This window comes from Amaranthus tricolor, chromosome 2, assembly GCF_026212465.1.
Source record: "Amaranthus tricolor cultivar Red isolate AtriRed21 chromosome 2, ASM2621246v1, whole genome shotgun sequence".
Classification (NCBI taxonomy): Eukaryota; Viridiplantae; Streptophyta; class Magnoliopsida; order Caryophyllales; family Amaranthaceae; genus Amaranthus; species Amaranthus tricolor.
The window spans coordinates 1312339-1326448 of record NC_080048.1 but is presented as its reverse complement, the minus strand read 5'-3'; the positions used below and the strand labels follow the sequence as shown (position 1 = coordinate 1326448).

The 14110-nt window shown below is 34.2% G+C and overlaps 1 protein-coding gene across 2 annotated transcripts in view; it reads left to right on the top strand.

Moving 5' to 3' along the window:
• The window catches only part of LOC130806994 (cleavage and polyadenylation specificity factor subunit 1), a 28061-nt gene that overhangs the window by 703 nt on the left and 13248 nt on the right, over nt 1-14110 (top strand). For both annotated transcript variants that reach the window (XM_057672269.1, XM_057672270.1), the window contains exons 2-11: nt 1548-1694; nt 5240-5393; nt 7011-7146; nt 7428-7573; nt 8541-8636; nt 8825-8877; nt 9859-9990; nt 11441-11492; nt 11628-11741; nt 12060-12194. In XM_057672269.1, the coding sequence (XP_057528252.1) occupies nt 1548-1694; nt 5240-5393; nt 7011-7146; nt 7428-7573; nt 8541-8636; nt 8825-8877; nt 9859-9990; nt 11441-11492; nt 11628-11741; nt 12060-12194 (1165 nt within the window). The remainder of the gene's footprint in view (nt 1-1547; nt 1695-5239; nt 5394-7010; nt 7147-7427; nt 7574-8540; nt 8637-8824; nt 8878-9858; nt 9991-11440; nt 11493-11627; nt 11742-12059; nt 12195-14110) is intronic.

Genomic DNA, 14110 nt, shown 5'->3' with positions numbered 1-14110 from the left:
GGTTTTGATATTCTGTGGTTGAATTCAAGTTGAAATTTGTAAATTTGGTGATTTTTCTCTGCTCAAGCTTTTATTTTGTAGCTTCTCTCTGCTCAACTTTTTATTTATTTATCTTTCCGTACTCTTGAGGTTTTAATTGGGGAATGCAGTTTCTTTTTGACATCTTTTGGTAGAATTGAAGCTGAAATTTGTTAAAATTGGATGATAATGTGTATGATTTTGAGTATTTGGAAATTGGAAGCTATTGGTAATGTAGGCGAATTGAGCAAAATTTGTTGCTGAATAAGGTAAAAAATGGGCAGTGTTAAGTCCGATTTTAACTATATACTCACTCCGTCCCAAAGCCTCATTTTCCTTTTCAATTTTCCCGTTGAATCTATTCCATTTCTATTTTTGGCCTCTAGCACGTTTTTTTTTAAATTGTCACACACACTAAACTTACGTTTTTATCCCATCAACACCTTTCTCTCACTTGCCCATAAAATATAGATTTTTTACCACATTTATCCACTTTTCTTGATTTTCACCCTATTTGTACTTTAGGCATATTTTTTTGGGACATAGGGAGTATCTATCAATAGGACTTATTAGGGCTTGGAAAAGTGAGAAAGAGTTTAATTTATTTGAGTTGAGCTGAAATTATTGCTTAATTTTGATTGCGGTAAGATCAAAAACCTTAACAATTCAATTGAGTAACAATGATTGGCCTTATTTTTCACTATGGCTATATTCTCAAAATTTGTTGGTTTCTTTTTCCCAAGTGCATCACCAAACCACTGAAGGAAACCTTCTTCCATTACAAATCTAAGGAAGGGAACCTTCCATTTTTTCAAAGTCATAAGAAGATCTTTAGGTTGAACGCAATTCACCCCAATATAGGCCAAGGAAAAGCATCAATGACACAGATCTTTGGGGGGAGAGAAATTGATGACTTGACATATTCTTCACTCGCGAGGCATGAAGAAGAATTTCTTGTGAATTTCGATGACTACCCCTTTTCTTAAATACATCCCCTCTTTGGATTTTCTATTAAACTAGTATTGTCAATATTTTTAAAATGATAATTCCGCAGCTCTTAGTTCATACCAACTTTCTTTCTATAGCATGTTGAATTAGGCAGATTAAAGGGAAAGGGAAGGCTGGAGAGGTAGAGAGAGTGAGGGTCCATATATATATATATACACTTATCCTTCGCTTCCTCAACTTTTCTTTCTATGCCACACCCTCAAAAATGACATTGTTGTTGGAGTTTTCCTTGTGGATTTCTAATCAAATCTTATTGCTTTGGTTTTCTCTTGTAATATGCTAAATTTTTGGTGTTGGATTGGTAATATGGAGAAGTAATATCTTTTGTGTGCTGCAATTAATCCACTCATTGCTCACTGCTATGTTTGGCTTGTACAATGTTATATTGATCTAGCAATCTAGCTACTTCTCTATGTGGACACTTAAAGGGAAACTTCAGCAATACCATCCAAAGTTTTTTTTTTTCTTTTTTTTTACCTATTGTTTTTGAAATGGGATTTTGCTTGTTTACATCTTGCTAGGTTGCATGGTAATGTTGAATCCATGGCTGTACTCTCATTTGGTGGTAATGATACTTCTAAAAGAAGAGATTCGATTATATTAACATTTTGGGATGCAAAAATTTCGGTTTTAGAGTTTGACGACTCAATCCATAGTCTACGCGTGAGGTAAGAATTAAAATTTTATTTTTCTAATATGAAGTCTTGAATTAGTTGCTTCTTCGATGCTTCTTTTACTTTGTTTTTGTTGCTACTCAACTTCTGCTAGCCTTTTGTATATCATTAATATTTCATTGCTTTGGATAGAATTTGTTTTTTTTTTTTTTTGCTATAACATATTGATTGTTTCGTACAAACTTATTGCACAAATTTAAAGAATCTTTGAGTAGCCATATACAAACATAAGTGAGGGATTTCTACCAATTTTGCTAATTTTTTTTACTCCATCTTGCCCCAAATTTGTGAGTACATTTTGTTCATCATAAATATAAGGTATTCTATTTCCAAAAGGGATTATGTTTTAAGCTAATGAATTATACTTTCCCTTTCGCATAAAATTAAATGTTGTATTTCATGGATTTGTTGATGTGTGTGTGTGTGATGCAAAAGTCTTAAGGAAGGGAGCTTTAATTCCTGATGCGAACAAGCGCTGCCTCAAGAGATATCTTACATCCATTGATTGCTCTATAACGCCTCATGACCGAAATTTTCCATTTTTTACTTCACTTGTAATTTTCCTTCTTTTATTGAAGCCATTCACACTCTGACACTGTGTGAAGCTATAACCCCATAGAAGACACTCAAGCATCTTAAGGCACAATGGGATAAAAGATCAGGGGTTGATAAACCAAAGCTTTACTGTACTATGAAAATTATCATCCCATCTTTGGACTTGAGCATAGCTTTGATTTCAAAGGGAAAAAAAAAGAAAAGGAGGCTTTTTGAGGCACTTACTGCCTTAGACATTGGGATGGTGTGGGGTAGATTTAAGTTGTTTACATAATACTATAATAGACTTTGAGAGACATATTTTTGTTTTTTCAGTGAAACCTGCACATCTTCCTTTGAGGTTCAACCTTAGCTTTACATAACATGACACCAATGTCAAAGTTGCTAAGGATATTACAAAATTTCCTCCTTCTAAATGATAGAAATTGTTTCTCACTCCTTTGATATGTCTTTAATTGGCCTTTGACATACTCCATTCGTTTTGGTACAATTGTCACATACAAATGTCTCATTTCCATATTTAGTAAGCCATTTGTGGTTTATATATTCTCTAATTTTAATTTTGTCCATCAAGTTACATTTTTCTTATAGGCTTTATCAAACGAGCATTATACCAACACTACTTATGGATTAGAATGTTGAACTTTTAGATAGTTGGAAGATGAGAGTAGTGAAAATGCAAATGTTCTAACAAATGAGTAGGCATACCTTGAGGGATAAAATTCAAAATGAAGATATAAATGAAGGGTTTAGAAGTTCCACATATTGAGGAATATATGAATGTTTTTTTTTTGAGATGGTATGAGCATGTGCAAAAATTGGTTTACTTTATCTACGTAATGTTGATTAGATTAATGAAATACAATCTTGTTTAAGAGGGAGGTATGCAAGATACCTTATTAATATCGGTTTTTTACACCTTTACGATGCGGGTAATATTGGTTTGGTAAATTTGAAAACCTTTATGAATACGATATAACCACTACAATGCGATGCGACTTTGTTTTTGCACTACGGGCGCCAATGTTGGTGAATGGGTTGGGGTTATGTGTTTGTAAAGGTTGGGTGTACTTAGGAGGTATTGTCATTGCACAAATGTAAATAACGTGTAACATAATAGCATTATTATAGGAAGAACGATGGAAATATTGTACTGTTATGTTGAGCAATGCCCAACTAGGATATTTCGAGCCAACTCAAGTGCCCTATGTCTATAAAACACTGTTTGTCAATACCAAAAGCATAATCCTAATCTTTCCCTCCCCTTATGTATATATACATAAAATGGGTTGACTTCCTATGCAAGAAATCATAAACTAGTAACTGATAAAAACAAAAAAAATTGAATATTTTTTGTAGACTTCTTTTTCTATTACCAATATTGCCCTCTTTCCCTTTCTGAGTGAATTTCCAATCTCTCTCCGATTACTGAACCCCTCAAAGAGTTTTTACTCAATATATCTAGCAAACTTCTAGTGTAGATTGCAGACAATAACTCGTTTGTTTGTTACTTTTGTGAAAGCACATAAATAGATAGCAGGGGTCTAGTAGATTTTTGAACTCATTTTATCCCGTTGTTGATTTAAAACCATGTTTTTTAAAAGGCTTCATCACCTTTCGTGAACATTGATTTGCAAATGTCTTTGGAACAAGGAAGATTGTGTATTAGAGATAGTTTGCCGGTGTTTTTATGGGGATTTACATGAAGAAACAAGACTACAAGAGACATCCCTACATGAATTCTTTGATCTTGAGCATTACAAGTATTGGAAGACAGAAGTTTTCCATAAAAATTAAGTTCTTCAAGTTCCTATTTCCTAAATGTAAGGTTTCCTATGAATAGAAAGTTTCCATGAAGTACTATTCTTAACCATATAAGTAAAGTTAAGGGTGTAAAACAGAAAAGAGGGTTCACTTGCTTAAGATTCTCTGCAACTGTGAGGAGCTCTTCAGCTAGCCGTTCTCTTTAATTAATTTGTGAAGGTGTTGGTGGTAGGGGGACATAACAATATGAATACATTTTGCATCAAATATTTTTATCACCAGATAATACTGCAACGTATTGTTTTGGTTCATTTTGGTCCTTGGTAAAATTCAAAATGTTTTTAGGCAGTGTAGTTAAAATCTGGGATTTTTCTTCCGCTTGTGACGAGTCACTTAATGGCAATAGGATTCACAAATGTACTTGGTGAGAAGAATCATCAACATGATTGCTGCCCTCTCACCCTTATGTGTTTGTTTTTTAGTTTGGTTAGTTGTTAGACTAATAGCAATGTGTTAGCTAGTGAATTATTCGCTATGTAGTTTGTTCTTTAATGTTTGTCTGTTGCATATTTTGGTCAAATGGGAAAACATCAAGGGATAATTGGATTTTTTTCTCTTTTGTTTTAGATACACTGTACTACTTTTGTTGCATATTAGATGATGAGTTGGTATTTTCAACTCACAACAAATATATTTAGGAATTTCAGTCAATTCTTGTTTGGAAATTCTGTAAGTATTTGGCTTTTTAAGCCTTTAAGATGTAGAGTAATACATTATTTCCAGTTATGTTTGATGAGTGCTTGATAAAATTTGCTGTCTTTGTAGCACTGGTATGTTTCAGGCCAAATCTACATTCAAGTTAATCTTAGTGAACAATGGTTTAATTCTGAATGTCTTTTTGAATTTAAGGCCTGTCTTACGTATTGCAATGCATGTATTTCAAGAGTTCCGTTGGTTAATTATGACCTTAGCCACCGGAAAAACAGAAATGTCTGGTTGCTGTGAGAAGATTTTCAGTCTTCATGACTTATGTAATATTTAGTCAAAATTATTACCTTACTATGGTTAATTCATGTTTTTGCCTTCACAGGATTTGATATGCTGTCATGACTCATTGCATGTCTTAACGTTTATCTTCAACATTCATTTCTGTGTTTTCGCTTATTAATGATTTCTCACTAATTATCGATAGTCTCTGACGTTGTGCAATTTATCTTCAGCTCGTTGCATTGTTTTGAGGGTCCAGAATGGCTTCAGCTGAAAAGGGGAAGAGAATCCTTTGCGAGAGGCCCTTTGGTAAAGGTTGATCCTCAAGGCAGGTGCGGAGGAGTTCTTGTTTATGATCTGCAAATGATAATACTTAAGACTGTTCAGGTCTCGTTTTTCAACTGTAGCCATTTTTGGCTGATTTGCACCATTTGAAATAATGTAGCACACATTTTTTTTCTTAATTTTTCCTATTTGGAAACTCAAATTTGAATTTGTAGAACTAATCAGAAGCTATTCTTAAATCTCAAGGTGGTTCCTTGCAAATTCTATTTTTGTTTGGTCTCTAACAAATTTCTTATGGAAGGAATTACTGATATCTTGTGTTTTTTCTGGCTGATAGCAAACTCTGATTACATTTGACATAATCTGGGATCAAGTGCAGGGCGTAGCTGTTGTCTGATTTTCATTCTTTTCTCTTTGTGATCATCCAATATACCTTGTTTTTATTAAGTGTTGCTAGTTATGGTCTTTTCTTCATATTCTTTAAGGCATAGGTGACATAGGAAAGGGAGTATTAGTGCACTTAAAAATGAGAGATAAATTTTATCATTTAGTGAGTATTGAAGCAATAGGTATCATTAAGAATTATCAATTAGCAATTGGCTTGGAATTGACACGGCAAGATTTGTTTATTCGAGTCATTGGGTCGATTCAAAATGAGGTATTCGGTTCAAAATAAAGTCTTGTGTCCACATTGGCTTTTGCATAATTTAAAATTCATTTTTTAGTAAAGTTGGTTCACTTAGAAGGTCGGCTACTCATCGGGTCACACCTCGAGACACGTGTAAAGACCCAGGCATAATGCTGATTGGTCATGATAGCATTGTGATCTGCATGAAACAACCTCTTTGTTATCTCAAGGGTAAGATTGTGTACATCTCACCCCTAAACCTGGGGAACGTAGGTGGGATCCACTTAGTGACATTGTTATTATATTTTATATTTGGGGATGCTTGTAGGTGTGGGTGGGTTTTCAAAACTGCTAAATAAGATTGTATACTAGTGTTTTTAGATAAATTAGTACTGTACAGATATAGTTTGGCATCAAGTGCTGATTTTTCTCCTAATATTTATCTCATTTTGTAATGAGATTATTAATCTTTGGATCGCTATTTATTTAAAGCTTCTGTGGCCTGTGCTTGAGGTGAAAGGGGAAATTAATCTGTCCAACCACAGTTTTCAAGCATCTTTCAGCCCTCTTGAGAAGTTATGTTCGTTTTGGAGGGATTTAAAGATTGGAAATTCCTTCATTCAAGTGCTGATTGTAGTACATATGAAGGCTTGGAAGACACAAATTAGAGTTTGGGTTGACCCAGTGTACCTTATTTGTGTTTAATGATTGTGTTAAAGAACACTGTTTGCTATTTTGTTTTGTTGAACTAGTCTATAAGTGTTAAATAAGTTTCCAATTCACATGTTCTGGATCATAGTGCACATAGTGGTTATCAAGTCAAGTAGCATTATCTGTTTAAAGTTAGTTATGGTCCGTAATTTCTTTGTATCTGTAACCGCATGATGGCTGGTTTTTATTAAATGATTTCTAAAATAGGAGAAAGCAACCCCAAGTATCTTCTATTAAGGTTGATTATAAAATATAATATAATATCACACTCACCAATACACTATGTTACCATGAACTTCAAAATGCGCGACACATATATTTACAAGATATATTGTTGTGCAGTGCATTGCATAATTATATATATCTATTTTTTTGTGCAGGCTGGTACAGGTTTGGTTGGGGATGATGAAAATGTTGGTTTTGGAGGTGGAACTTCTGCTCGTGTAGAATCATCATACATAATTAGCTTAAGGGACCTGGACATCAAGCATGTTAAAGATTTTGTATTTGTTCATGGTGAGGTTTACTGATATGATCAGTGGGTGTAATATCTTATAGATGTTTTATCTGAGTGGCAGAAATGCTTTCAGTTTGGAGATATATCCAAATTTCAAATGTTGCATTGTCTTAGTTTTGTTGTGTGGACGAGTGATTTTTTGTCCCTTTAATCTTACATGAAAATCTAATGCTTTTTATATATTCCACTGTTTCCACCCATTTGTATGTGGATGTGTCTGCTTGTTTATTTGTACAATTGTACATAAGGTGTATGGTTTAATGTCTCTATTGATTTTCAGGTTATATTGAGCCTGTCCTGGTTATACTTCATGAACGAGAGCTTACTTGGGCAGGAAGGATCTCATGGAAGCACCATACTTGCATGCTTTCAGCCCTTAGTGTCAATACAACGATGAAACAACATCCTCTTATATGGTCAGCTATGGTAAGTTATCAGTTTGGTGAAATGACGTTGCAATGGTCAAATTGGCTAAGTAACTATTGTGAAAATATAAGTTTGCATTATTGGTCATCGATAAATTTGAAGATATATAGACAGTGACACTAGGAACCTCAAACTGATATTGAGTGTTAGAAACTCTATCAATGCATAAGCAGAACCAAGAGAAAATAATAAAGTAAGTTGTCACTGGCTCGCTGAGTCACTGTCTTGACTCTTGACTCTGAATCTTCTTGAACAGTTAAACTTGTACTGGTGTCTGTTCATGACTTCATGTATGAAATAGATTCGTTCCATTGTCAATTCATGTGTGTCTGCATACTTGAAGCTTTGCCTGGGTGAGGTTGTTGATTTCTGTCTTTTCCATTATACCAAAAAAATTTCTATTCAACACTTCAGGGTTCGGACTTTAGTTAGCCATCTTTTCTTTCATGTTTTCTAAGCTCTAAGCATCTTTCATAGTGCTAGGCTAATCTCCCGTGTTATCTAATTCGATTTTTGAGTTTGCAATACACCGGAATGAGCCAAGAATGAACTGAAACTAATAATAATTCACACTTTGCAGTAGACTAGTGAATTTTAGTAATAGTGGGCTAATCCCAGCTCATCCCCAATAAAGCAAAGTAAGTGCCAAAGTGACCCAAAGACACAGGACTAGATTCTTTCATCCCATCGCGTCAAACTTCAATGGCTTGAATTGAAAGTTTTCTGAACTTATGCTTTACCTTAGTACGTATCTTCTCTCAGGCGAGCAAGTAATATTTGCAAGCACTTTAATCTTTCAGGCATTGAAATTTATTTCAGAGGTCTTCAGATGTTGTGTATTGTTGGGAAATAGATAAGGCATGAGGGTGCATAAAACTTGAAATCTTGAATTCTGGATCATGTTTTCTTGCTATCTTTATGTCTTGGGACATTCAAATAATGTTGTATTTGCTGTATTCGGTAACAGAACCTCCCACATGATGCGTACAAGCTGCTTGCAGTTCCTTCTCCAATTGGTGGTGTTCTTGTAATCTCCAGTAATGCTATTTATTATCACAGCCAGGTATTTGTCTTAGTTATAGGTATTTTTCTCAGTGTCATGTCATGGTGATGGTCTATGCTAAATTTGTTTGATTTCACCAATCTTCTCCCCTTCACTGATACATAATTAGCTACTTCAGTTCATGTTTTCTTATCTCTTGTTTAGAGAACATGGTTTATTAATTGTTTGAATCCTCTTTTATTTGACAGTCAATGTCATGTGCGTTGGCTGTGAACAATTTTGCCGTTTCAGCTGATGGCAGGTAGTTCTCTCTAATGTTACCTCATCTGCATTACCTTTTCTTCAGGTTACTTTGTTTTGAAATGTAAATTTACATTCAAAGAAAGAAATCATCATGATGTGTAAAATTTGAAATTAAATGGATACTGACGTACTAGTAACTAGTACCTAACTTTCTATTTTGTTGAATTTCAATATTTTATCTTAAACATGTATGGATAGAGAAAAACTGTAGTAGTTCATATTTAATATCTGCATTACAATAAGAACCCAGTAGAAATATAGAATTAGGCTCCAGCATTATAATTGTGATTTTGGATGTGGAAATGTCTAGATTTAGTACATTATCTGTGCCTTTACCTTATTTTGGTGGGAACTTTTTGGTTGGGTTGGGCTGCCTCTTTTACACTCGTATATGCTGCAGTTATGAAAATTGCAAGTCTCCACTCACTCTGCATGTTGGCAAAAGCTAGTTCCTAAGCTGAAGGTAGGGAGATGACACCTTCTATGTTGTTTATTAATTGTTATGACTTTTGAAAGGTCTCATTTCCTGTCTCTTGAGCCAGGTCTGTATGGCACAGGTTGCTGGATATGTACATGACAAAAAATTAATGGTTATAATCTCACTTGTTATAGGATTTTTCTTTTCCCATCTTCCATAATGATTTCTTCGTTCTTTATGAGATTTAATTAGTTCCTTGTTTAACCTTGTTTCTGGAAATTTTCCTTTGTGCTCTGTCAAATAATCACATTTTTATGATTGATCCGAAATTTCTATTGTCAATTATTATTCCTTGTGAGTTACATCTTTCTCGGTCAAAATATCATATCTCTACTTTCTTGAAATAAATTCTTTTTGAACAGACTACATTGCAGTGTCTTGGTTATGAGTTTCTTTGAATTTACTTTACATGGAATTGTATTTATTGGTTTGTCTACTGGCTATGCAATTATTTCATATTGACTCTCTTTTGCTGGTGGATATTTTACTTAACTTTTTCAGCCATGAGATGCCTCGATTGAGTTTTTCTGTGGAGCTTGACACTGCTCATGCAACCTGGTTAGCTAATGATGTTGCCATGCTATCCACTAAAACTGGTGAACTACTTTTGCTGACACTAGTTTATGATGGGAGGTTGGTGGTCTAATCTTTTGTAGTTTTTAATTTGTACTGTATATGTTGCTAGTTATTTCTTTTCAAACAGTTTGGGACTTTGAGTCTCATTAATTCTGATCTTATAACCAAACCTAATTTTATTGAAATTTGTTAGCATATATAAGGTGTTATGTGTCTCAATTTCTTTTCATCCTTAGCAGCTGTGTTGGATATCTGGAAACATTGACATTTCAATTTAGTTTGGAGGACTGCAAAGTTGTTGGAAATTGTCCGATATTTGACTTGGAATTGTATTTGCATTACATTAGAGCGGTGCCCTTTTCCCAATAAAGTCCTGTCAAAATGAAACTTCTCAATAAAATAGTAATGAGAAAAAAACCACTTCTGTTGCTGGGTTTCGTACTTTCATCCTATCTGTAATAAAACAATAAACCAGGAAAGTTTGAGGATAGAGGAGAGCTTGCTTAAATTGAAAAACATTAATCAAGTTTCTTGTGTTGAGGATATTGTGTAGCGATTGTCAAGCTTCTGGTGACTCGTTCTTTTTAGTCCATAAAAGTTTACAAGAGCTTGAGGGCGTGCAATAATTTATCCCTCCATCCCTCTTCTGCATGGTGACAGTGCATTTGTATCTCTTTCATATACTTCTTTGTTTCTTTGAAATTATTGAAAAATACTTCCAAAAAAGCAAATGGGAGTAAGGGCCTTTAATCTTACAATATTAATTTGGGAAAACTTCTTTGGATTGTTATTGGTGCAAGCTCTAACGCCATGGAAGCTTGGCATGAAACCGCTCTCAGCTTTTCTATTGTATATGAAGGACTGATTGATTAGTGTTTCTTTGAAGCGTCTTACATTTCCAGGAATTATCATAAGTCCGATGAATGAAATAAGGCGTTGGGTATGTATATTTATAAACCCATGTTTTGAATAAACTGAGTTGTCTAGCTGTGCTAAAAAGAATGACACATGCCAAGATTTCTGTTTCTTTGGTTTACAGCCAAAACTTTAGTTGGTTGCAATGCCTAGTAAAGGGATAATGGGCTAAAGCTCCTATTGTACACCATTTAGATTTAGTTAATTAGTTTTCTTAAGGTTTGTGGTAGATGAGAATTGTACCCTCAAACTTCAGGCTGAAGGCGGAATTCATAATAGCTTGAGATTCGCAAAATTTATGTTGTTCTGTTGATTTAAATGTTCAAGTCTTTATTTGAAATCCGATAGTTTTTAGTTAAATGATTTTATTTGTTGAGACAAACACTACAGTCTTGTTCTTTCACTAACTTGTCAGGAGATGAGGAATTAATTTTTGTAGAGAAACAAACACTACTGTTCCTTGCAATTCATGATATTGTGATCTGAACATGCATGGCATATGCTGTTGAGAAGTTGTTGACATTGAAGTGAATAAAATGTGAAGAAAATGTGTGTTTGTTTCTGACTTAATCTTTGTCATCTTGATATGTAGGGTTGTGCAGAGACTTGACCTTGTGAAATCCAGAGCTTCTGTTCTTACGTCGGTTAGTTGCATATATTACCGTGTTTTAAGATTCTTTTCATGATTCACCACTTCATATGAAGAATTTTTTTTCCAGGGTTTTTTTCAAATGAAATATTTTATCGAGTATTATTGATTGGATTTGGCTATTCTATAGGATATCACAACGGTTGGAAACTCTTTATTCTTTCTGGGTAGCCGCTTGGGAGACAGCTTGCTTGTGCAATATACTTCAGGAGCTACATCCTCTGCATCTTCTGTGAAGGAAGAGGTGCGTTTTGAACCCTAAAATCTATCTTATTCATGTAGCTTTTTCAACTGGTTGAACTATCATCTTTATACTTTTCCTCTCTTTATTCCCTTCATTTTTTTTCTATATGCTTTCTTGGATTACTTTTTGAACTTTTGAGATGAAATATTAGGCCTTGATTGTAAATACCCCCCAATAATTCAACAAGGGTTAGTTTCTAGTTTTCTGTCGTATCAATTTGTGAGGAACGTCTTGTCCACTCGTGTTTTCCCTTTTAATATTATATCTCTTTTACATTATCAACCATTGCTACCTCTTAAAAAGATATTTGTTTTACAGGTTGGGGATATTGAAGGTGATGCCCCGTCAACCAAACGTCTACGACGCTCCTCCTCAGATGCTTTACAAGATATAGTTGGTGGCGAGGAGCTTTCTTTGTATGGCTCAACCCTAAATAAAGCAGACTCAGCACAGGTCTGTCCTCATGTTTGAATTTTTTAGTGACTATAGTATTGTTTTCGTTTTTCTTTTATGGTATTTGTTTCTGGAAAGAGCTTTATTTCAACATCACCAACGAGCGTGGGATGGCTAAGGACAAATAGGCTCAAGCCCTCAAGCTCTTATCTACCAATGAAGGTTTTGAAGTTTTTCTCTGAGACGATGACATTTTGACATCAGCTATATCTAGTTGAACTTGAAGCCTTGATTGGGGAAGCTATTCCTTGAAAAGAATTTTTTTGGTTTCTTTCTTTACCAGTGCATCTATGAAGTGCAGACAGATCTCAGCAAACCAATCTTTCTGAGTCCTTCCCTTCTAAGCTATAAACACATCTTTGACAAAACACAACCAAACCCATTCATCCGAAATAAGGTGAAAAAGTACCATGGAGGAAGAACCAAAGGACGAAATTGTGGTAGACGATCAACTTACTGTAGTACTGCAATTTCACATGGTAGCATCGAACTTTCATGAAACGCCAGTGGTAGCACTTTTGTAAGATTTTTCCACATGGTAGTATCCAGTTTATGCCTTATCTAACTGCCGTAGCATTTTTAGTTAAATTTTTGTCAAATTCCGTTTAATTCACCATTTTGACATTTCTACCCTTATTAAGTGTTGTTTGTTGTCTTTATAATTTGCGATAAACCATTTTATGCTCTCAAATGTTTAATTCACGATTTTGACGTGTAATTCACCATTTAATTCGTCAAACCTCTTCATTCAAATTATTATCTTTATAATTTACCCTGGTTAAGTACATATGTATTAGTACTTTAAATGCACCTTTTGAACTTTATAATCCTAGTTAAGTACATTAAGTGAATATTATGGCTTATGTTATAGTGCTTAAGGCACCTTTTGTCAAAAATGCCAACAATTTGAATGAAAACAAAGTTGTTACAACATTTGAGAGCATTGATGAATTAAAGGGTGAATTAAAGGTCAAAATGGTGAATTGAACATTTGAGAGCATAAAAATGGTTTAGGGCAAATTATAAAGGCAATAACCAACACTTAATAAGTATAGAAACGTCAAAATGGTGAATTAAACGAAAATTGACAAGAATTTAAAGAAAAATGCTATGGCTGTTAGATAAGGCATAAACTGGATGCTACCATGTGGAAAAATCTTGCAAAAGTGCTACCATTGGCGTTTTATGAAAGTTCGATGCTACCATGTGAAATTTCCCTAGAGTTAAACACAAACTGCAATGGTTTGCATTGTTAAAAATTTTGTTTCCTAGTGACATCTTCAGTTGGGTATTCTCTTTGACGTCTTCCCCTCCAAAAAAAGAGAAAGGGATTAAGGATGATTCCTTGTCTTCTAAATATCAGTTGGAGGAAATATTTTTTGACTATTTTTTCAAGAATATCAGTGTTTCATAATAGCCTCTTTACAAAAAATGACCCAGTCTTGTCAATTGTGATGATGCTGAACTATCTTATCAGTCCCCTTTATATATTCCTCTTTTACACAAAATCATTCTCAAAGTCTTGAAACCTTTTGTTCCATTTGATTTTGGTGATAAGATACCTTAACACAAAACCATTTCAAATATCATAATAGACAAGATACCTTTTGTTACATCTTTTGTTGATGTAAAGGTTTTTGGATTCAGACTCACGATTCTTAGAAAGCCATAGTTGTCACTATTAGTCAATACAAAAGTTTGTTTATTTTCTTGTTTTTCGTTCTCCTCCAAGTTATTCTTTATGCTTGATATTGGTCTGGATGAATCTAAACGCTTGCCAAAAATGTGTTTAGTTGGATGGGTATTGTCTTGAATGACAAATACATACATTTCATTTGTGCTTTGTGTCACAGTTATTTTTCATACTAATTTGATCTAATATTTCTGGTCTTTTAGGTGTTCAGAACATTTAAATT